At 40.9% G+C, this 24,159-nt stretch overlaps 3 protein-coding genes across 5 annotated transcripts; 1 reads left to right on the plus strand and 2 right to left on the minus strand.

The window, feature by feature from the left end:
- Window positions 1-422: 422 nt before the first annotated feature.
- On the minus strand, window positions 423-5,896 carry RB195_002121 (uncharacterized protein; the record flags this gene model as incomplete). Of its 2 annotated transcripts, XM_064199217.1 has the most annotated exons (11): window positions 423-448; window positions 583-669; window positions 1,375-1,524; window positions 2,666-2,799; window positions 2,952-3,169; window positions 3,344-3,454; window positions 3,522-3,631; window positions 3,966-4,137; window positions 4,254-4,394; window positions 4,669-4,872; window positions 5,714-5,896. In XM_064199217.1, the coding sequence occupies 11 exons, from the start codon at window positions 5,894-5,896 to the stop codon at window positions 423-425; spliced, it is 1,536 nt and encodes a 511-aa protein (XP_064055097.1). The 2 variants fall into 2 exon arrangements, with proteins under 2 accessions (XP_064055097.1, XP_064055098.1); XM_064199216.1 differs by lacking the exon at window positions 423-448 and having other exon boundaries at window positions 575-669.
- A 3,541-nt stretch (window positions 5,897-9,437) lies between these two features.
- RB195_002122 (uncharacterized protein) lies at window positions 9,438-16,227 on the minus strand (the record flags this gene model as incomplete). 2 transcript variants are annotated; one of them, XM_064199218.1, is made up of 7 exons in its annotated part: window positions 9,438-9,680; window positions 9,731-9,961; window positions 10,018-10,217; window positions 10,461-10,479; window positions 10,772-10,873; window positions 10,965-11,244; window positions 11,313-11,329. In XM_064199218.1, the coding sequence occupies 7 exons, from the start codon at window positions 11,327-11,329 to the stop codon at window positions 9,438-9,440; spliced, it is 1,092 nt and encodes a 363-aa protein (XP_064055100.1). The 2 variants fall into 2 exon arrangements, with proteins under 2 accessions (XP_064055100.1, XP_064055099.1); XM_064199219.1 differs by lacking the exons at window positions 10,461-10,479; window positions 10,965-11,244; window positions 11,313-11,329 and adding exons at window positions 13,112-13,186; window positions 16,127-16,227 and having other exon boundaries at window positions 10,772-10,854.
- A 1,020-nt stretch (window positions 16,228-17,247) lies between these two features.
- On the plus strand, window positions 17,248-22,141 carry RB195_002123 (uncharacterized protein; the record flags this gene model as incomplete). Its single annotated transcript, XM_064199220.1, has 3 exons — window positions 17,248-17,386; window positions 21,858-21,953; window positions 22,071-22,141. 3 exons carry the CDS (start codon window positions 17,248-17,250, stop codon window positions 22,139-22,141), a joined length of 306 nt encoding a protein of 101 aa, XP_064055101.1.
- Window positions 22,142-24,159: the final 2,018 nt, after the last annotated feature.

Raw genomic sequence — 24,159 nt, forward strand, 5'->3', positions numbered from 1 at the left:
TAAGTGCATAATTCTCTTTCGCCATTGCATTCTGTCTTTTCAATGGCACTTACGGAAGCAGTAAAGGCATATTTTGGAATAAACACTGTATAGGAGACTGGTTTTATCAGTTGACAATCATATCATTAACCTACTAAATTGAGTTTTACGTCTTACAATAGAAGAGATTTAAAGGCACAACTACAAATATGTACAGTGGGCAGAATCATCTCAAACAACGATGAGTGCCACAAATTAATCAACGGAACAAGCGAGTTAATCTCTTCAACGAGTCGCAGTTGTAATAACAATACCATTACACTACGATGAACTGAAGAACTAACTAGGGGAAAAAAGGGGATTATAAGAGCGTATGTGTTCCAATCAATTTAACCAGTTCAGAAAAGTTCTGGATACATTACTTGGATTCAGAATAAGGAGATTTATGAAGTATTATTGAAATAGTTATCTGAAAAGAACCGCAAATGTCATCTTAGGATATACACTGGCATAAAATTCTATCAATATCACAACATCACAATCAGAAATGGAACATATAAATATGGAAATTAGAAATAACAAAAGAATATTAGTGCTACTTGCCAAACGCTTTTGTTAATGCCGAGAAGCCGTTCCTTTTCGTTGCTGTTGCCGGTTTCCGATATGTATTGTCAGGTCGCGCGGGTGGAACTGAAATATCACGACTGTTATAATTCCAAAAGCATGACATGCGAATATATGGTTCCAGCAATTGATCCTACATTACATACGAGATAAAGTACTTTTAGATCTATATTTAAACGACATAAGAAATCCACATATGTTGCAATGAAGAAAAATTCGGAGAAATGAATAATCGGGTGAGCAGAAGAAAAGGATTCGTGTATGTTTCATATTCCCTAAGAGAAATAACATTCGTGAATGTTGTGAATTATATGCAGCACCTTAGATAATATTATTAACGTGAAAAAAGAAGTGAATAAGAGGTTGTTGTGCATAGCAAAATTAAGCGCCAGAAGCAACAAATGAAGCTTGTGCGCATATGAAGCCACACTCGGGAAATCACGAACTACTTTCCTAATTTCAGCTGTTTGTAGTAAAGGCATTCATGATGTTTAAAGTGATAAATTATAACGATTGATTTTACTTGTACAACCCACAATAACACTACTTGAGGACTACTGGCTGAAATTATGTATAGGTTAGAATAAAGGCAGGAACTGGTAAGTAAATAAATAACAACCACCTTCACGTTAATTCTTTTGTAAGCAAATAAGCGGAAGCATGGCGTAATATGTTGGTTTAAGTATTATCCGATGCCGTCATTTGCAAATAATTAGTAAGATTGATGAATCCAAAGACAGCTCTTATCACATCACCATACATGCATCTTACCTAATCTGCTTGCCGCTCCCATTTGCGGTTGAGGAGGTATTCGTGGCGCTGGCTCCGTTCTGTACACTGGTGGTGGATCGATCTTCTTCGCTTCTCCACCGCCTCCTCTTGGTAAACTATTACTACGTTTTGTTGGTGACGTTGGCGCCGCTAGAAATAGCACATTCGCAGCACACCAGAGCAATGCATACAACATCTCAATATTATGTTAGGCACTGCATTCCATTGCCTGCTTCGAGAAATAGTGGGGACTTTTTCTATATGCACTATTTAGTAGTGGAACCAAATGGTGCAAGATGAGGCACTAATTAAAAATTAATACTAATACTGCAACGACAGTACTCACAAATACGGTTTTGATGATTTCAGCAACATTTAACATAACAAAAAATAATAACTTTCTATTAAGTGGTATTAATTTTACCTATTTATTCCAACAAGTGCAGCTTTCTTGGGGATAAAAGTAGAATAATTTTAAACCAAGAATATAATGGAGGCGATGAAGCAAACTCACAATCACAACCTTCATATAAAGTATGGTTTACCTAAAAGTTGCCAAAATAGTGTACAGCGAGACTTAGTGCTTCGTCAAGGTAAACGTTCAGATAAGGGTTTAGTAAGATAAACCATACTTCCTAGCGCAAGTGTTCTGGAAATAGAGATCTACATTTTACTTTAGTTAAAAAGTTCACTAACTCCCCCTTTCCAAGAAAAGTTCTTCTCGCGGCCAATAACTGTCAGAAAAATATGTAACAGAAAAAAATATGTAAATGATTACACGAGCTCTATCACATCCCTATCATCTCAGAGGGAAAATTGGTTACACATCGCTTTCTACAACAAACAACGATATCCTTTTAGACGAAAAAAAATACTGCACCAAAAGTGTTATCACTTGCGCCGATTATAGATTTCAAGATAAAGATCAATAAAGATAATCTTTTCGAGAGGGAAGTTCAATTGTAGAAAATGTTCAGAAAAATCAGGCTAATTCTCACACATGGAAGAGGTAAAACAATACTCGAAATCCAATACCATCCAAAAACATTGCAGCATAAGGAATGAGTTATGCGACCACAGCTGATTCTTGGGAAACCGATAAGGTGATCCAAAAAGCTACGTGCGGTAAGAAATTAGAGAAATCACAGTTATGGAACCTATAGAATAGTCACATTTGTTAGACACATTTCAGACAGATATCGAAGTTTTTTTAAGGGATAAAAGTAGACATTAACAGAAAGTTACAAGAAGATGTCATATGCTTGTAATATGCGACTAAACTTACACGCACCGTTACTTGCGGTCATGGATTCTATAGCAGCTTCTAGTTCTTGCAGCTCAGGTTCAGTGTACCGTGGTGGCTGGGGTCGCCGAGTTGTGCCTAGTCCCATTGCAGGTGTTTTCTTTGTTGGTGAAGAGGGCATTCTGAATTCTGTCAATACACGTGATATAGCGTGCAATCCATTCCCAACCAGATAAGCTACTTTCCTGAGTTTAGTTAGACGGTAAAAGACGTTAATTCTTCTTTTCGCTAATTCAACAGTGATGAGCCATCTCATAAAAAAAAACAGCCTCACCTCGGGGAAGGCACTCCCCTCGCTGGTGAGGAAGGACCGCGCGGAAGGCGGCTTTTTTCTGCCGGAAAGCTGCTTGACGTCGCTAACCTCGTACGAGACGACAGTGTGCCAGCAGACATAACAGGACCAACATCAGAACCACTATTAGATGAGCCGACTGACGCCGCCATTCTGTTCGCTACTACAAGCGAGCGCTCGTCCGCCAGGTGGGGAAGATGCTTAAACAACAAGAATGAGACAGGGTATAGAGAGAAGAATGCTTTCCTGGAAATGGTGAGATGATTGCGATGGAAAAAATATGTTACATGATCACATATTCTCATTATTGCTTTCATTATATTAGCTAGGAAAAAAGTTTAAAAAATAACAAAGTCGAGCATTCGTTAACTGACTGTTCCAGGCTTGTCGAAAGTTAATTTAGTCGATGAGATCAAGTTTTTCCTCAATATAAGAAGATCCGCTTCCTGACCCTTGACTACCTCTTTAAGGCTAAGATTCTCTGCCTAAATAAAAGTAACATCGATTGCTAAGTCATTTAATGCTCAGAGCACAAAAGCAACTGCCAATCACCTTAAGTGACTTGTTCGCACTTTTAAGCGAATCACGTTCTTGCCGTAGAAATGCGACCTCTTTTTTAAGTTCCTCCAGCAAAGCTTGGTCACCGGGCGACATGTTGGAGGCTGAAAAAAAGATAATGGAAGGACAACTAGTTCTGCGTTCAGAATAGCCACACTTATACCGTTATTCAGTACACAGAAACATGCTGACAAATGGAGGTGGGATATATCATCAAAATGTAGTGTGACAGCCTCAAAAGCCGAACACTCGCTGAAATACGTTCATTCCCAATCTCTTCTATGCTCAGTTATGATGCGTCATCAACAGCTGCTTTGAGACTGTCAGCAATCCTTCACAAAGTTTCAGTAACAAATTTTTGAAAAAAAAATGGCAAGAGAATAAAAATGTGTGATTAAAGAAGATTTTTGCAGATCCCTCATAGGAAGTAATGCTCACCGTACGACTCAGATTTAACCCGTAATTCATGCATCTTCACCAACATCTGTTTGCGTTCATTGATGAGAAACAACACCATCGTTTTGTGCCGCTCCTTCTCTGCCTCTAGCTTTCGCTCAATCCTCTCTGTCTCGGCCTTACTCTCAGCCACTTCATTGATCTGGATCTCTAACTGCAATATGGAACCAATAAAAGTACAATTCTTATAAAATTCTGCGAGACAAATGCAACGAGCTACTTCATTTGCAACAGTCAATAAGAGATTTAAAGAAGAGGATTAAACCAAACCTGTTGGGTAAGTTTTTCGCGCTCCTTCTCGAGTAACGCAAGAACATCGTCTCCTTGAGCAGCATATCGACTCTTTCGCTCTTTCTCGAGTTCCAGTTCCCGCAAAGCTTTGAAATGGCGCTTCTCTGCTGCGACCAGCAACTGATATATGGAAATATATGGAATATAACTGATATATGTTATATATATAACTGATATATATTTCTCATGTCTTTTTCTTCCGCAAGAAATAACAGTCAATCCTATATCTATGTCCTCCAACTAGACACTTTATAGAAGTGGATAAACTTTAGAACTCACGCAGTTCACCGTTGCTTTAGAAACTCATCAATAGAATCATTATTACTTCATTCTTGAACTGCAGGAGAGAAAACAAAGTGCAAGGCACTATGCAGAAACTCTATGTCTCACTCACATTTTTCGCTCGAAGGTGACTTCGGCGTTGTACAGCTATGAGTCTCTCAAGCTGGACGAGTTGTGATTCATAAAGTTGTCCGATCTGATACTCGTCCAGCTCCTCCTCAGTCATCGATGAATCGCGACGCAACGCACACATCGGGTCATTTCCTCCAAGTTTTCCATACTTAGCACCGTACAGAAGAAACTTGGTGCGTTCATTCTGGAAATGTAGGAGATATTTTAGTACATATCCAAATTGAAATTAAGAAAAAAAGAGTAGCTGCAACACGCTTTTTTTACAATAAATAACGATACTATTATTAAACAGGTGGGCTAGACGAGAATGGCTGGGAAAAAAAAAGTTGCATTACAAGATGTTACGGTCCAGATAAATCCAATGTCCCATGGGAGTGATGGCTCGATCGCGAACTAATTTTGTAGGTTGAGGGCTGTTTTAACTTCTTTCTAGAAAAAAATGCTAGGTATTGTAGCGTACATAAACTTTGTCATCAAAGATATTCGTCAAAACGACAATATTGTCGACCAATTGCACTGATCAAAAACAGCCAAGTACTAGTAACAGAGCAAACAACGCAAAAGTATAAAGAAACATTATAAAAGAACCGCTCAAAAGATTAGGAGATCTGAACTATCACACAAGAAAAAGAACTGAGACCAGAAAAAATAATCAAGAGTAGGTCACAAACAGAAAAAAAAAACTTTTTTTAGAGAAAGATTCCAAAGCATTGTATTTTTTTAAGCTATTAAAAAAAGATAAAAAAATAAAAGAAGAGGAAAAGATTAAAAAAAGACTGTAACCAATCACATTTCGCTGTCTTAGCACTCGGCCCTGCACTATCATCACTCACATAAAAATTCTTACATTTTCATTCGAATCCCATTTTTATGGAACAAGCAGAATAGATTTATTTAAAATAGAAGATTTTTAAACAAATTTCTCGATAAAAGAGTGAGCTACAACGGTCACAGGCTTAGAAGAATTCTGTATGTGAGGGGAAGGAAAGAGCAGGAAGAAACAGGAATATTAAACAAAAACTGACCCGCAAGCGTGTGACAACTTCGTCTCGAGCTTGTAATTCTCCTTCAAAATATGAAAGAAGTTTGAGCAGCTCTTCACGGGTGAAATCATCTGGATCCGGGACCACATCGGCATTCTGATGAGCGAGTAAATGTTTCGAAGTAGCTTGATTATATTCGCCATCAAAATTGAAGCCGAGGTTCATCACTACACAAGTGCGGCGACCATCGCAGGTTGGTCGATCTCACTGTAAAAGTCGTGAATATGCAACCAATTTACGAGGTCACGCTATTTTCGCTGGTCTGGCGAGTAGTTTTCATGGTTGAAGGAGAAGTGGTAAATCCATGAGATAAGCAAGAATAACTACCCCATGTTTAACTAATGTTGGGCCGCAACCATGACCAGCGTAAAGACTTGAATAGAGTTAAAGATTTAAAAAAGAAGCGGGTAGACCTTAAGAACGGACTTCAACACTTGTAATCTCATACATATAACATTTCAATATTTTGAAGCTTCGCGACTGTGAGCGAAAGAAAAAACGACACCAACACTGACGTTGCGCGAAAAGAAAATAAGTACAAAACGACATTCAATCCCTTTCTTTCAAAAAGAACGAGATTTGACAAAACAAAAAAGAAAGAGGAGAGGGATAAAAACATGTGTTTCGATTACAAACAATAATGTATCGTGAAGGACATTAGTTATGCTTTTGTAGCCACCGAAAAGTTCGAAATACGAAGTGAAAAACGCTCCAATGACTAGAAAAGTCTGGAAATAACCAGGAGAACACACATGAAATATTTCTAGATTCCTCATGCAGCGATGCTGTAACAATTGTTTATAACATAAGTCATGGTACCAGATTTCTTTGGTGCATGAAACCTAAAATTACTCCGTTTTTCGATCATCCATTTTTGACAAACCCAATCATCAAAGAAATACTTGGATCACCAAAGGCGGAAATACGGAGCTAAAATCATCACCAGACATGAGCAAAACCCATAAAAAATAATTAAAATTTCGAGTTCAAAAGGGCTCCATAGCTTGTCCTTCAAGAAAAAAATCGCTTGAATATCGAACTGAAAAAACAGAGATCCTTTACAAAAGTAAAAAAAAAAAACTAAAATAAATAGAAACATGTCGGGCACAAGGCAGACCAAGCGGCTAAGAACTACAAAAAGTGTGTGTAATCATTTCGTCAGACTTACAAGGTGTATTATACCATGTACATTTGGATGTCGATAACGCAGTTAGGAGATATAGGTGTTTGGTCTGAGTATAGTAAGGGAAATTTTAGCAAGCAGTAACCGTGCACTGATTAATCGCGCACAACGGTAAAGTGATGGACCCGAAACATTTCTTTGCGAATACTTTTTCGGCTATTGTAAAGTGGTATTTCAATACTTCCAGTAGTACACAACCAAAGCTAATAATCATGAATTTCGAGGAGAAAGCTTTAGCAGAATCCTACTACTTGTATTCGACAGGACATGTATCTAGGTCTTTTAATAGGAACACCATCGCGGGAGAACTCAACTGGATTCTATCTACAATAGTTGCTCCTCAAGTATCCAACGTTAAGTCAATACGTTAATTCTTACTAGCTAACACCGAATGAAAACACTAACACAGAGTTCAATTGTACATCTTTTATTATACTCGACTGGGCACACTCAACAACTCTAGCGAAAAGCGTGAAGGATAAGTTTCTAATGCAGCTTCCAATGTATTAAACCCTCTAGGGACGAGAATACTTCTTTGCGGTTGCGTTTTAACTGATTCACCGTTTTGAAAAAATCGGGAAGCTTTTTCAAGACTACACTATTATGCGCGTCTAAACAGCTTACTAGAATGTGATTTGATAGTCGAGTCAAAACGACATGAAACACGGTGCGCTTGCGTAAGCGGCTGCGCTTGAAGTAGCACGGTGGAGCTGGCGGTTGGGATCGACGTGTGATCTTTGCAAGCTGCGGCGATGGATGGTCCCCACTCGACTTTAACCGCTACGCCCCATCGCACCGTTTCGAGCGCAACCACTTACGCCACTGTGCCCTGCTTCATGTCGTTTTGACCCATTTTTGACCCTATAAATGGCACTGCTATGAAAAAACAAATAAAAATCAATTGTTGTAAATAAACACAGAATGTTGATTCCAACCCATCAACTTCTGACAGTTTAGCAGTCATAAAACAAATAAGTGACTTTTAATGACAAAATCTTCCGAACCAAATGGAGAAGGTCGAAAATCTCGAAGATTTTCCACAATTAGAGTCATCGAAGAAGTTAACCGTTACGAAAACAGACACTTTTGCCGAAAAAAAAGAGAAAAGAATCAATAGAGTGTAACCGAAAACGAAAAACAGTCGAGGGCTCATCAAAGCAGGTTATGCAGACAACTTTTTTGAAAATTACTGCAACAGCTTCAGTTGGGCGAATAGGTCATCTACTAACAGCGATAACAAGAAATATGTAGGTACCGAAGGAGACTCTAGTAAAACAAGCATTGGAAGACAAGTATGAGGAGTAATGCCCACCCTATCCAATCAGTTAATATGCAATGAATTGCAGTTGTCCCTGAGAACAAATCGCTTCGGTAAAAAAAAGCAAAGAACGAACAAACTCCAGCTTAAAACGCAGGAATGCAGAGCAGCTCCAGCGCCCGCCGTTCTACCCATTCCAGGACCTGGCAAAATCCTAAGCTCGGTTGCCAGTCGCAGGGCCAGCAGGGCATTGTAGCCTCTGCCTCCTTTAAACCTCCAGAACGAACAGCTCGTTCTGGCGGCTGCGTTGCGGCGCATGGGATTGCGGATGTGTTTGTCGCTCGCTGTGCCTGAGGTTCGGCTACAACAGCGTAGTCAGTGGTTTATGAATGCCGTAGGCGAACCAAGTCCTTCATCACTCAATCAATGAATGGGCATTAGACTTGTTTTTGGAGGATAAAAACACTGAGTTGAGAGATCGGCTAGCTATGAAGAAAATGTTGTAAGGATGCTTCCGTGCTCATAAACAGACGATTCTGAGATGAAGTCGAACACGTCCCGAAAGGATTGGTTTACAAGTAGATTCGCTTGATCCACGACTCTGCGGAAAAAACTCCGAGTACTAGGTGCAGAGGTGGCTTCGGGGACAAGCGAATAAAAAGCGATCTGGGCAAAAGATGGCGTAGAATATAATGTCATGTATGCAACTAAACAAACCGCGCAGGCACTTACGACATGATAAAATAATATTTTCTGATCTTCATTTCTATCGCTTTCATATCTTCCACTGCTTGTCAGGTTAGTATTATTTTTCGACATTTCCCTCGCTAATTTGTTAGCTTGTTTGTCTCTTGCATGCGTTTTATGTACGTTTGCATAGAAGCTTCTTTTCTATGCATTTTTCTCAAATATAAGTTATGTCCTCTGATGCGTGCTATGACATGCCATATGGTAATTCCATCGTTTTTCTTCTTCTTTACTTTTCTTTTCACATCTCTTGCTATACCTTCTACCATCCTATGTTGTCGCATGTATATGATCGTGCGAACCATTGGATGCTCTGGAGGGGAAGCTTGATGTATGCTGTGACGTTTCTGTCTGATACCTCCATCAAGGTCTAGCCTTTGTTACCACATCGCACTCAATCTCTGCTGCTAAGTTATCACATCATACTCATAAATAATTCCTATTTATTGAGTTTGTACACATTTAACTTTAGTCACAGAACTGGCACATTAAATAAATAAGGCTATATTTTTGTCATACTACACATCATTTCTCCGCAACTCTGCTCCGTCGCGAGGGCACACATTATTGCTGATACAGTCGGTATACATCCAGTCTTCGCAAGTTGGACACTGAATCCAACAAATTCGATGTTTTGTGCTACCACTGATTGGCTGCATCCGAATGCATACAGCACACGCTTCCCTCTCGTCTTGCGCACAGTCCGGAATGTCCAGGACTGGCTTTCGCTTAGCCTGCTCTGCTTTGCGTAAGTGGGTGCGCTAAAGAAATATTTTAGAGAACTTCTTCTTACATATGATTAGTTTCAGACCTTATGAAGCTTCCTTATCGGAGTCAGCGCTTGAGGACAGCCGACCGAAGGTACGTCATGACGGCGAGCAAGGCGTGCAGTGTCTCCGTTCCTTCCAACATTCTCAGCCAACAAGCCTAACCTCCTGGTTAGTTCGTCCATTTGCTGCAACGCCTGCTCTGACTCCATTTGCGTGCCTTCCGTTGGTTCTCTCATCACTTTAAGCATACTCTCACGAGCTGACGCATACATCTAAACGTATATTTTTTGGTTCTTGACAATCATATGCGTAAATTAACTATAAGAACCATTTCCATCTTTTGGAACATATCTTTGTAGCGGTCCTCTACATCTGTCGAACTTCTTGCGACGGACTCGTTTTTCACATCATCTTCCACCACTACTTCCATCATCTCTTCGTCTCCGTCGCTGCTGTACGGTCCATCATGCTCATTTTCAGCTTCTCCATCAACTACCGAGGAAACGCCATCTCGCTGCGAACGGCGTCCTAGTGACGTAGACAGTCAGATAAAAAGTTTACGAAGATTAATAGGCTGCTAGATTTGCTAGTGATGAAATACAGTCGAGAACGGGGGCCTCCCCTTACTTGCATACTTTTCTGTAAACCTGTCGGACGGTCAGACCACCCCTTAGCAGCGAGACTATAAACTGCTCAGCATTGTTATCAAGTCTCAGCTGAGATGGGCGGACTTCATTTCCGATATGGTGAGACAGTGTTCAACTGTCATACCTTCAGCTTTCTCTCTCACCTAGAATTTGTTTGGTTTTATTACAATTAGTATAAGGAACCAGTAGCTACCGACCGCTCACGGTGGTGTTAGTAGTAATAGGCTGCTAGATTTGCTAGTGATGAAATTCATATACGCTGTGCAATGCTCCAGAGACTTTTTCGTTTTCGCTGGGACAGAGCCTGCGCGGAAAGAGCAGTGGCAGTGTAAATATGTGATTCTGCCGAATTCCGTAGTCTTTGTCTTAGCTGTGAACCGGCTTATCACACCCGATTTCTCCGTGGCTAAGTGCAAATTTTCATATTACTCCAACCTGATAATCTTGTAGACTTTGGAAGTTGATGCTCTCGACCACGAACTCGTCTGCGTTGTAGACATGCTGTTGATGAGCATGCTCTGCGAGCTCACGTTGACTCTATATTTGCAAAAATCAGGTGTTATCAATAAAAATGTGAACGACAATTATTGCACGGTCGTGAAAGCTGTGGACTATTAGTATTACTTACATTAACCGTTTCTCTACAAATGGGACACATTATAACTGGCGTTAAACATTCTTGAGCATGCTTCGTTCCTTTGTGTCGGTTCAGCTCACTAATACTGATGAATTTCGCATCACAGTAGTCACAGCTATAAACAGGCTTCCCCGATACAGCAATTCTCCGGCTCTTTTTCTGAGCCTTGAATTCCGAAATTTGGCCTTGCGAATATCCATGGACATCAACAAGGTGCCTCTCCATTCTTCTTTTAGCCATGCCACAGACCGGGCATTCATTCATAGCTTTACTAGAATCACACCAATCCCACTAGTACACAAAAAAGATGATGAAGTGAAAGAAGAAAAAATAACTTACTTGCGAGTCATATCCATTATGTAGTTTGGAAATACGTTCAGAGAGCAAGGAAAATTGTTCGACTAACTCGGTCGGGAACAACCTCAGATAATGACTTCCTTGCAAGCTTACATGACCCAATGTTGTTCCTCCAGATGGCGGGGTATAAAGAGATCTTCTTTTAACACCACTAGGCATAAGGTATACTCGTTGTATTGGGGTCAGCAAACGTTCGCGTGGACACACCTATTGGCTCAAGCACAATATTAGGAAGGGTATCGTGGTAGTAATTTTTCTTAGAGGTTTCCAACATCCACAAGGTCTGAGCTTACAATTAGGCTTCGTTAGGCCGGCAGTGCCCTAAGGGAGGTATCAGTATCAAAAACGTCACAGCAGACATTAAGCTTCCCCTCCAGAGCATCCAATGGTTCGCACGATCATATACATGCGACAACAAAGGATGGCAGAAGGTACAGCAAGAGATGTGAGAAGAAAAGTAAAGAAGAAAAACGATGGAATTACCATATGGCATGTCATAGCACGCATTAGAGGACATAACGTACACTGGAGAAAAATCCATAGAAAAGAGGCTTTTATGCAAACATACACAAAATGCGTGCGAGGGACAAACAAGTTAACAAATTAGCGAGAGAAATGTCGGAAATAATACTCACTTGATTTCGGGGGCGGTGCGGCGCGCCTTGTTGGGCCATGCGATCCTCTCACTAGAGCGCGAGATAGTCATGATAGTTGGTTGCAGCAGCGACGTTCTCGACCACTTAAGTGACGTTAAAGGATAGAAAGTTGGGAAATACTTATGATACATATATAACATACGAATGTTGGTTCCGACCCCGACTATTTGAACAATGTTTGGTGTGATTATTTTTATAACTTCGCAGTTGTTGTAATTATTTTTATAACTTCACAGATGACGAAATATTATCAGCGGTTACAAAGTACTTTCTAACAAACATAATAACCAGTATCAATATAAAAACGACTCATAGTGCAATTCTGTAATGACCAGTATCAATAGCGAATGAAGAGACTATGAAGGATTTCTTTGAGCGGACAAAAATAGTCTCCTTATGAAAGAAGTGTGGAAAACAAGAATTAAAACGAAGAGAATGCGAGAAAATGTGCAGATATAGATGTAGCGAGTACAATGAGGAGGGGTATGAAGAGACTATGAAGGATATCTGTTATATCTCTAAGTGGACGAAAAGTAGTCTACTTATGTACGACTGAGATGACCTTTTTGAACATTCTACGAGGTCAACTCTCTGATTCCCTTGGATACATATGAGAAGAACCTTCCAGAACATTTACAAGATGCCCTCTCGGTAGAAGTCCATTATATATGAGTAAGGGAGCCTTCCAGAACGTCCCAACTATTTATGTGGTTTGTATACTGTGTTCTTAACATAAGTGTGCTCCCGTTCATATGTTATATATGTAACATAAGTATTTCCCAACTTTCTATTTTTTAACGTCACTTAATTGGTCGAGGACGTCGCTGTTTCCACCAACATGACTATCTCGCGCTCCAGTGAGAGGATCGCATGGCCCAACTAGGCGCGCCGCAGCGCGACCACACCGCCCCCGAGAAGTATCATGAGTGGCGGGTGTGGGTGCCGGCACTCATCAGAAAATATTATTTTGTCATGTCGTAGGTGCCTGTGCGGTTTGTTTAGTTGCACACACGACATTATATTCTACGCCATCCACTTCCGCCCAGTTCGCTCGTTGTGGGGCACTCAACACTGCTCTAACTGAACTGTGCTTTTAAGCGCAAAACGTCCATGGAACGCAAAAACCGTCCTTGAGTGACAAATGGCTTTTCCATGTCAGAAGCATTTGAGAAGGCATAGTTCATAAATCGCAGGTCATCCCTGGAAAACAGTAGCAAAGTCAATCCAGAGCCTTAAACGTTAGCCTTCGAGGATCTATGACATGTAGGCTAAAGGGAAAAAGGAAGATAGAGGTGGAACTAATGCTTTTACCTCACGAAACACTCCAAACAGGCTTACTGGAAACACAGAGCTAAGTCATAGTCATATCATGTAGTACTTTCAATAATTAAAAAAGGACCGAAAATGGTCTGTGTCAAAAACGTTCATTGCGCTCAATGGACGTTTTTGCGCTCGGAAGTGCGGTTCGATTAGAGGAATGTTGGGTGGCTCCCAACCATATTTGCACTGTTTATTCTCCTGGAAAAAAAACGCAAATTTTCAAAGATTTGCAGGCAGAGCAACGATAGCAAGGAGAAGCACATATCGGAGAAGTTATGCAATGTTGCATCACGACTTTTACGGTAGCGTGAGACGGTCACGTAGAAGTTCCTGCGAATCGTTGAAATGTCAAGGAAATTCAGGGAATCAGGAAATCATTAATCCACACATAGTTGTAGTCAAAACAACCTGAAGCTTGCTGCATCCGTGCAAGCTCGGTGGAGCTAGCAATCGAGGGTCCACCTCAATCTCGGCTGCCAGCTCTGCCGCCTCACATCCCCGTTGGCCACAGCAGCACCTACGCAACCACACCAGAGATCCTCAAACCGACCAGTACGACGTTGCAATTCAATTCAGGATTTTCTTTAAAATGGCTTTGAAATAGCATTACTAGCATGTGCGTTGAGAGCTCCAGTTTAGTTGGAATGGGAACAGCGTTATATCTATGTAAATTATTTTTTTAAATGGAAATACAAATATTCCATCAAAGATGTGGAAACTGTGAATTAGTGCCCTAACCCTCACATTTTGACCTATGTCCGAGAGAAGAGAGAGTTGGGATGGCACTCTAAAAAAGTGGTAAAAGTGGTCGCATTGGCTACCTAAGCAGGTTTGTTGGGGTCAGAGCCACTAAATAAGGTTGGTTGATTCAGTAATTACGTTAATTAGCACCTATACTTTGGTTGACCAATTTTTTTTCAAAATTAGTCGTAATTGCTTCCTATGACTCTACCTGGAAGCTTTACGGCAAAAAAAAATAGCACAAATTGTCTCGGCTTCCTATTGGTTGGAGGTTGATCTTGAAATATAGGGTGATTACAAATAGTTCATCGGGTTTTGAATTAATTTATTTTACAAAACCTTATACAAAATAGTGATTGATATACTGTGTGAAAGAACATCTATTCAAGTTTCTTATACATCATTACAAATGTTGTGTGTTTTCTCCTTGTGTTTCGCTTAAAGGCAGCATACCACGAATCTGAGGTGGCACAGATTTCAGGTGGAGTATTCGTATACGGGATCGTAGATTATTGAGAGAAGGGTGATTCCGTTCATTTCTTCCTAATTGCGGTAGAAAACGGCCCGCAAGATACGACTTTCGGCGGCGCACTATTTTCCACAAAAAGTTTGATTGGAGCGCGCCAGCCTTCTGCTCGCGCCGCATCTTCCGGGCCGTTTTTTTTTACGGCAATTAGAAAGAAATGGACGGAATCACACCTCTCTCCATGATCTACTAACCCGTATACGAATACTCCACCTGAAATCCGTACCACCTCAGATTCGTGGGGTGATGCCCTTAACGACACACATCTGTGCGGTGGTCTGGTTCAGCCCATATACGTTCAAGCATGTCCCTGTCAGTGTTCACCAGCGTAGCACTGATGCAATCCCGAGGTTCAGCCAGTGTTGTGGGAAAAAGTGGTGCGTGCACAATGTCCTTCACGTTACCCTCAAAGAAAAAATATCACAAATTGTAAGGTCGGGTGACCTCGGTAGCAACCTTAAGAGGCCCCTCCGAGACAGCTGAACACCCGGAGCCTTTTCCTTTACAGAGGCAGCCTGTTTCCTTAAACTGTCGACACCATCGCAAAATGTTTTGTTGAACTGATGTTTTGCTATCTTTGGAATGCACGCTGCACTGTGGTGACCGATTCTGTTATCTCATATTTAAAGACACAAAATGCTTTCCGTTGATTCGTCGCCATTTTGCAAATTGTTATCACCCTGCCAATTGGTGAATCAAAACGGAACATGCAGTACCATAAATAGAACTTTAAAGTACGTTCTTTCTACTGGTTAATGGTATGACTGGACATTGCATATTTGAAGCTATAACACGTCAAATCCCGGTGAATAATTTGCATTCACCCTGTATTTTCAAAGATCGCCGTCTATGAAGCCCAATCACCGCGAATTCGCCGTTACTAGGTGGCAGGAGCATGTCTCGGTTTTCAAAGAAAAATTTCACGAATAATTTGCTGACTGTGGATTGTTATAGAAGGAACGACCACGCTCCAACCCCAGAAATCCCCGTGAAGTCATGAAGCAGGCGAACGCGGACGGTGAAGATGCGCTCTGGAAGTTCGACTGCCACAAACGGAAGTACCGTAAAAATAACGTAGGTAATTGGGGAAAAATGTACTAGGGGAGAGGGAGGAGGTACTCAGTGGCGCCCTTATTTCTCGACTGTCTAACTTACTTTCTTCTCTTAGTAACTTAAACTTGCATGTCATATATCCTCTAAGACTAATGCCTAGGTTTTGGGGCCCCGACTGATTCAATTATTTACTTCGGGAAATAAGGGTGCCAGAGTGGCCACCCTCAACCACATTTTACCCGGTAATTGTGTTAATAAACGTAATAAAAAACCAACCAACCTTCTTAATGGTTCAGTTCTCAAAGTACCTGCTAAGGTAATCATTATGACCTCTTTCTGGTTGGCCTCCAACTCCCATTCCCCATGTGCGGCTACCGTGTACGGTTTATGTGTGAATGTCTCTTTCACTTTTTGTGTTCCATATTTTTGCGAAAGAGGAAGAGGAGCTCACTTACTCTGACAATAGTGTTTTCTTCTTACTGCATCTGAGTTTTATTTACCTGAATATAGTCAACGTGAAGGTCGGTGCGCTTGTGAAACCAGCTGCGCTCAAAGCGGCGTGAAGCGGAATCGGATGGGAACCCTCGCTAGCATACATCATCGCTGCAGGCCGAGTAACCTAGTGATGGTCCCAACAGCTAGCTCAACCACGTTGCTTCAAGCACAGTAGCGTTTGGAATCGAGGTGGAATCGTTGCGAACTACAGCGATGAATGGTGTTAGCAAGGGTCCCACCACTATCCGAAGCGCTACGCTCCACCGTTCTGCTTGGAGCGCAGCCAATTACGCAACATGGCACAGAACTTCAGGTCGATTTGATCTGGATATGTTAGAGTACGTCGAAATAAGTTTGTTATCTTCACTTCCAGTGTATTCAATTTCAGAGTTTTTTTTTTCAAAATAATAATACATGGGGTCTCATTGAAGATGTCATATTAGTAATAAATAGCGAGTGAAGAGGTACGGTACCTTTGGTTTAGGGTGTCGAGTGCAAGGTAGGATGTTTTCTGAACAGAAAGATAAGTGAAGCGTCTCAAATCACTACAGTGGCGTCGGATCCAACCAGGAAGAAGGAAAAATTAGCGGGGGGGGGGGGGGGGAACTTGACCATTAGTAATCCATTCGATTTATTGTCGATGGTTTGTTCGGTTCATTCATTTGATTCATCTGTTCGGCTGGAACCTTACTGTACTGCAGTACAAGGTCCGAAGACATTCCGCATAACAACGTGTCCAGCCATTTTAAAGGCATCACCCAACGAATTTGGAGTGGTATGGATTTCCGTTGGAATGTGCATGTAAACAGACGGCTACGGAACGCCGTTTCTTACAATAGTGTTTTCTTCTTACCGCATCTGAGTATCGTCCTCTATTGTAATGCGCCACTCTTGCGCCCCGCCCCCGCCTGCGATTCGTCAAAAATACATTCGGACGCACCGATAGGCAATTTATTTCATTCGACGAATTCTAGGGCAGAGCTTATACAAATAAAACGCTTCCTATTTATTACTAAACTATAAATGAATATTTATTAAATTATTGTTGGGTGCAAACGTGGTCTATTTCTTAGAAATTACCAAATAACATGCTTATCACCGTCTTTTTCTTGATAAATGCAAGAAGATGTGGGTCGCCTCGAGGCCCTCAACGGAAAGCAGGGTGGATGGACAAGACAAGACTTGGGCAGCGCCGGCGACGGTGATGGAAAAGCTTGACTGCATGGAGAGAAAGCTGTTTAGTCGACTGCTAGGCTACTTTGGCTGTTAGTATGCCATAACGAAGATCTTTACTCAGAAGTAGACATAGTGTACCGGCGGATGACACGTGAAAAACGTCATCATCTTGCCCGGCCTTCTGAAGTAGTCATGGAAAACCGTGTTCGCTTCTTTGGTCACGTTATGAGGACAATGTCTGGTCGTCTTGTCCAAGTAGTCCTGAGGGTGCTTCCAGATCCTAATTGAAAAAGACCTCCTGGTAGTAAAAGGAAGTTCTGGACGGAGGTAGAGAAGGAAGATCTGAGGACACTTGGCGTTGACAGGCGGTTCAGTCGAGACGTGAAATTCCGCCGCTTGTGAAATAGCAACGGATGGGTAGATTCTATGCGAACTATAGCTGAAGATCAAACAGGATGGGCTCGGATATGTTAAAGGACAACACACCCTAACGAAGATGCGGATAGCCGCGTTAGGCCGTAACACCTGACCGCCGATTAAGTCACAATAAATCAAAGTAATCACCGTCTTTCAAATTCAAAAATAACTTTATCCAAGCGGATGACAGCAGAGGGGAACGATGGAATTCACATCCACAAGTCATCTTGATGATCTTTGTGTGTGCATATCGTTAAATCTTCCCTTTAATAACCGATAGTAAAATCTGCCCATTCACATCTTCCCGCTGTTTCTTTTTGTTTTCAGATTTTCTAAAACTCATTTGGTACAAACCACAACTTTTCGAATGCAGAGCATTTAAAGGCATCACCCCACGAATCTGAGATGGTACGGATTTCAGGTGAAGTATTCGTATACGGAATAGCAGATTATGGAGAGGGAGATGATTCCGTCCATTTCTTCCTAATTGCCGTAAAAAAACGGCCCGAAAGATACGGCTTCGAGCGTTCCGGCGAGCTATTTTCTACAACAAGTTCGGTTGGAGCGCGTCAGTCCTGTGCGGCGCCGCATCTTCCGGGCCGTTTTTTACGGCAATTAGGAAGAAATGGACGGAATCACCTTCCTCCACATAATCTACTCCCCCGTATACGAGCTCTCCACCTGAAATCCGCACCACCTCAGATTCGTGGAGTGATACCTTTAAACTACTCCGTTCCGATCTCTATGATTTCTTTTACAGAATTGAAAAATATTTTGAGCGAAAGGAAACGACTAGTACTTCAGAAACAACTCTGAAGTAACAGTTGTTCTGCTGTAACAGGTAAGGCAGCCGAGAATACAACACCTTCCGCACGTATAAGTATCATTGAAAAAAAAAAAACATATTTATATTCTGAGATCGGTTCACTGTATAGAACAAACGGCGGTGTTTCGTGATTGATCGATATGTCTCCGACGCGGCTCCTTGATTTCGTGCGAGACCTCACCTTGTACTATCGCTATGTCTGCTTCTTGTTCCACTCGGCTCAAAACAATGCGAAGTATATCAGCGGCAACTTGCCTACAAAAAAACTAACATTTGTTTATGCGGAACATCACGTGCGCAATGAATCATCGTGAGAACAGGAGACATCCGAAAAAAGATTTTCAACAAGTACTGGAATGGCGATACATTAATGATGAAACAGTGGATGCCACTTCTTGTATGGTGACAGAGAAATGTGTTCTCCTTCTGACGCTTATAAAGTAGGAGATAAAGGTTTGGAGGTGGTAGTGGTTCAGAGTTTTTTCCCTTCACGTTTTCCGATTTATCATGGAAACGCGTGACGAGCTCAATAGTAACACCTGACATCACTTCATCACCGGTACTGTAACCAAAGGTTCGAGAACAAGTCACTCAAAGGTACATGGTGTTATACGAGTGAAAAAGTGAGAGAGAAGGTAGAACTCGTGATACGCTCATTGGAATGCGTCTGTTTCGCCTTCAGTAGCAACCTTTTCCACCAGTTTCTAAAGTTGGCTTTTGTTATTGTTTGTAATATAGTTTTAATGGAGGTAAACTAGCTGGCACAAAACTGATGGCGAAGGATAGCAGAGGTTTCTGTTGTTGAGAACGCAGAACAGCAGAGGTTTCTGTTGTTGAGAACGCAGAGGCAGAAAGATGAACCAATCATGACAACTCGGGGCCGCCCTGGGGCTAATTCCCTTTACATCTTCACCTAAACTCCTTCCTGCGAAGCGAAACTCCTTCCTGCGAATTCCTGCGAAGAAACTGAAAAATCAGCGACTGACGATGATCTATAATTACAACACAAGTTTCTTGCAGTAAAATACCAGTTAATAAAAAATGGAACACTTGTTTCGGTCAAGAATCAACTACTACATAGACAGTCAGTTGCACGGAGAATTTCACTAGCAGTGATACTATTATTCAGTAAGGGATGTTGTACTGAATGTTTTTTAATTTTGAGAAAACAAGCTTTAAGAATTATTGATAGATCACCCGGACAGAAATATACGAAGATGAGCAAATGAACATTTCCACGAAGTTTTGCACAACAGCAGAATATATCAAGAAATCAAGCGATTTCGTTCGAGACGTTCTATACAAAATTGAGATTAGTGATACGGTCGAAGGTTCTCAATGAATACAAGGATATTACTTGCTGCTGCTTTCGTTTTGCCACTAAATTTCTATCCAGAACGGTATTATAATTCCTTGTTGTTTTATTTTGATTTAACACTCTCTGATTTGTTTCACCCAGTATTATGGAGCGCTCTGAAGGTAAAAAATAAATATGTCAATAAACAAATAAACTAATAAATAAACAATGAACACAATAAACAGCATACAAGATTATGTTTGTATCAAAAGAGGGAAAATGTGAATCAAATCAACCAATTTATTACCATAGGAAGAAAATTCGACAGCTCAGAAAACTTAGAAACTCAGAAATCTGTGCATGCGAATTTTTATTTCATAACTTCCCCTTCCAAGTTATATAAAACTCTTACGTTATCGTGTGGATCCCTCCCAATCTAAATTTCTACTCATTGATTGTTACCACGCTCTCTATGTACACACATAGGAATATTCTACAAGTTTCATAGTGACGAACACTTTAATAACTTACCACATATAGTCATACACAACTAATAAGGATAAATTTGTACCGGTTATGCGTTGTAATTGTCGAGAACACTCTAGTTACGTAGCTGTTCGTCGAGCTTCGTTTGTTCGCGGTATTTTCTTTAACGACGTGCATGTCAGGCACAATCTAGTGCCTTATTATAGAAGTTTGTACATGATCAATGTGATCAGGATAAGTGAACTGATGAGGTGGTTTAGTTTCAGCTAACCGTATATAAGGCCTTTGAAATTCATCTATCTTATTGTAAGGTCAGCTAATAACAGTGATCATTGCAGTATTCCAGCAATTAAAATGATAGAATCTCTTCCTTTAATAAATCGGGGTGAAATATGCTCGATGTTGTTGTAACTCACAGACCTATGTATGATCTTTTGTGGTCACTTTGTCCTCATCCTCGATGTTAGGCCGGGAAAGCTCTGCGCAAGCAAAAAATAAGAAAACTAAAATATTTAAAGTCGGATCTGAGTCCCAGACAAATTCCCATCGTTCAGCAAACAATCGCGACTAGCGCAACACTTACCATCGGCTTTCGACTACGCGTAATGTTTAGTGCAGTAGACCTTCGCTCTCCACTATTATATACAAACATTTAGACGTTGTTTACCTTCCTTTCCCCCTTTATTCCTGCTTTCTTGGAAGTGCAGTTAAAGTTTTGAATGACGAATTTAGGAATTCATTATCATAGCATGGACATATTTCAGCGAGGCGCATAGATAATTACACCTTAGCAGCTGTAGTTCTGCAGAATGTCTTTACTTCCATTTTCTTCATCTTTACAAAAAGTCATCCATGGCGGAATGATCAAAACAATGGAAAACTTACTGACTTATTTTAAAATATTATTCTGTTGCTCCGATGATGTCACCTTAGTAGAAGAAACTCATTATCCTGAAATTTCTCCTTGCGGAAAACTTTTCGTTTTCTCTCATATCTCCTATCTAGATGCAGCATCGTAGATAAAGGCGGATTCTATCGGACAATGGGAGTACAGGTGACTTTGGTTCAAATTTATCTCGCTCTTAATTGATAAGAACGCTGATTCTGACTGGGCAAACCACATGACTAGGCTACTAGGTCAAAGAAAGTTTGAAATCTCTAGTTGTTTCGTTACACACACTTTCCCATAAGTTTCTTTAATACATTTCTACTACTGAAGGATACTGAAGGGAAGCTATGAATGAAAAGCATGTAAGTTCCAAGTTCGACCTTCTTTGAATCTTGGCATCGTAGAGTTTGATTGTGTACTACTTTCTTAAGCTGAACCAAGATTGTTATTGATCTTTATTCTGGCTAACGTTCCGTCGTCGCCGCCTTCTTCAGAGCCTGGAAAAATCAAAGACACGTGTAATCTACTCTCTCAAACGCCTCGTCATCCCACAAGATATGATTTAGCAAACAGATTATTTAAAAGCAACGTCAGAAAAGCAGACCAGCGCTCACCTTGATAGCCACGAAATCGTGATGTATTCAGCCGAGTCAGAGGCGGGTGCATCGTTTCTAGTTAATACTAGCGGCGCAACTCTCACAACTGGTGGTCCGCTAACATCACGATTTCGTGGCTATCAAGGTGAGCGCTGGTCTGCTTTTCTGACGTTGCTTTTAAATAATCTGTTTGCTAAATCATATCTTGTGGGATGACGAGGCGTTTGAGAGAGTAGATTACACGTGTCTTTGATTTTTCCAGGCTCTGAAGAAGGTGACGACGCCGAAACGTTAGCCAGAATAAAGATCAATAACAATCTTGGTTCAGCTTAAGAAAGTAGTACACGAAAAGCATGTATTTTAATACATTTTCTTTAATTTTTATTAATTATTTATTTAACAACAAAGATATTCCAATCAAGGACGTATTCAGCCGGATAAATAATAGTTCTCATCCATCAATGTGATAGATTATTGATCCTTTTTGCCAAGAACTCAAGTTGCTGTGATTTAAAGTGTTGACGAGCGTGGAAAGAAACTTATGGGACAACCTACATAGTATCTCCAGCACTAATCGATCTTCGGTAAATTTGGCTACTATGTGGTCCATGATTTAGACGACGCACAACGATGGTAACGAGGTGATATCACCGATTTGTAGAAGTCCCTCCATTTTCTGGTGCAACGTTGCCCGTGCAGCCGTGACTTGTCGGCAACGGGCAGTCTGCAGATGACGTGGCATGTTTACGAGGACGCAAACAAATGCTGGTGCACTTTCTATGCGAGTCTATGGGGCTGGAACTCGAGCACTCTCCGAATGCCCTGCTATTTCTTATGCTGGCGGCCAGCCGTCCGCTCGGTATTTTGTCGCAATTCAGCAGCATCTGACAAGAGTGCATTCAAGGACGACTCGGCATTGTGTACTCATACTGTAGCACGTGAGAGAAGGCTGTTGCAGACGATAACAACATCAAAAAGCCTTCTCTATACAAGTACTACGTTTTGTCTGGCATTGTTTATGCGACTTGGGGATGGTGGTTGCCCTGTGACCGCTTTCGTCGTTGAATTCACTTGGATGTTATGACTAAGGTCGGCAATTTCCGCTAATTCATGCATGATGCGTCTCGAACTGTGATATTCAAAACAGGCCTAACAAAATAAATATCATGATATATCATGATCATATATATAATAACGGGCTTATTCTGTCACGTGTGTCTGTGTGTATGTGTGTGTCAATCACGAAATTCATAAAGGGGGGTGCGACGGGTCCACCGGCGTCAAGTTGGTGCCTCGGCGCTAGAAAGCTACAAAATGGGGTGCGACGGGTCCACCGGCGCCAGATACCTATAGAAGGGGGTGTGACGGGTCCACGGGCGTCAGATACCCATAGAAGAGGGTGCGACGGGTCCACCGGCGCCAGATGCCAGATTAATGTAGATACAAATAGTATCTACATTAATCTGGCATCGAAGGAGTGTTTGTAGCTGATATTCGAATATTATCCAAATGTAGAATTGACGCGTTTAGAAGGAAAACTCCGTAATCTTTAGTCTTAATTTAAAATATAAAGAAGAGAAGGAAAGCGTTGTTAAAAAAGAAACCACAAATATAATTTTACAGAAAACACCACTACTATTAACTTTCACTTATCAGTAAAAGGGAGCGAAGCTAAAACCACCGAAAGTCTGAATGTCCGGCTAAAGCCGGACATTCAGACTTTCGATAGTTTCTTCTTTTGGTAATAAAATAAAACAGAAACAATCATAGAGAAAGCAGTGCATTGCCTCACAACACTGCAAAATCATAAACAAACACCTTTTCCTCTTTAAGATTCGCTGATTCTCAAAATATCTTCTTTCTGGACTCCATGCTTCTTCGTACTAGCGCGCAATATTTAAACCTTAGTTTTCCGTCATTCTGGCGCAACATAATAATCCTAGAGGGATAGATTCAACCGCTGTCTGGAAATAAATGAGCGAAAAATCTAAAGAAGAAACGTTAATATACTCATTGTGTACGCAAAAGTGATAGATAATTTTGTCCAAACGCATCATATATCACTTGGCAGATAGCACACGGGTGTTTGTTGTTGTCATTGGTGGTGTCACTTCATTACCCGTCGACAGAACAAGAATTTTTGCAGCTGAAAACTCGTAATCTGATCGATCAGAGAGTTTTTCAAAATTCATCTGTTAAGCGTTCAAAAAACACCATAAGCTTTCAAATCCAAATGTGACTTCTTGATAATCTTAATGAACTTATAATCTACAAATTGAATATATATATACATATGTATATATATATATATATATATATATATATATATATATATATATATATATATATAT

This window comes from Necator americanus, chromosome IV, assembly GCF_031761385.1.
Source record: "Necator americanus strain Aroian chromosome IV, whole genome shotgun sequence".
Taxonomy (NCBI): Eukaryota; Metazoa; Nematoda; class Chromadorea; order Rhabditida; family Ancylostomatidae; genus Necator; species Necator americanus.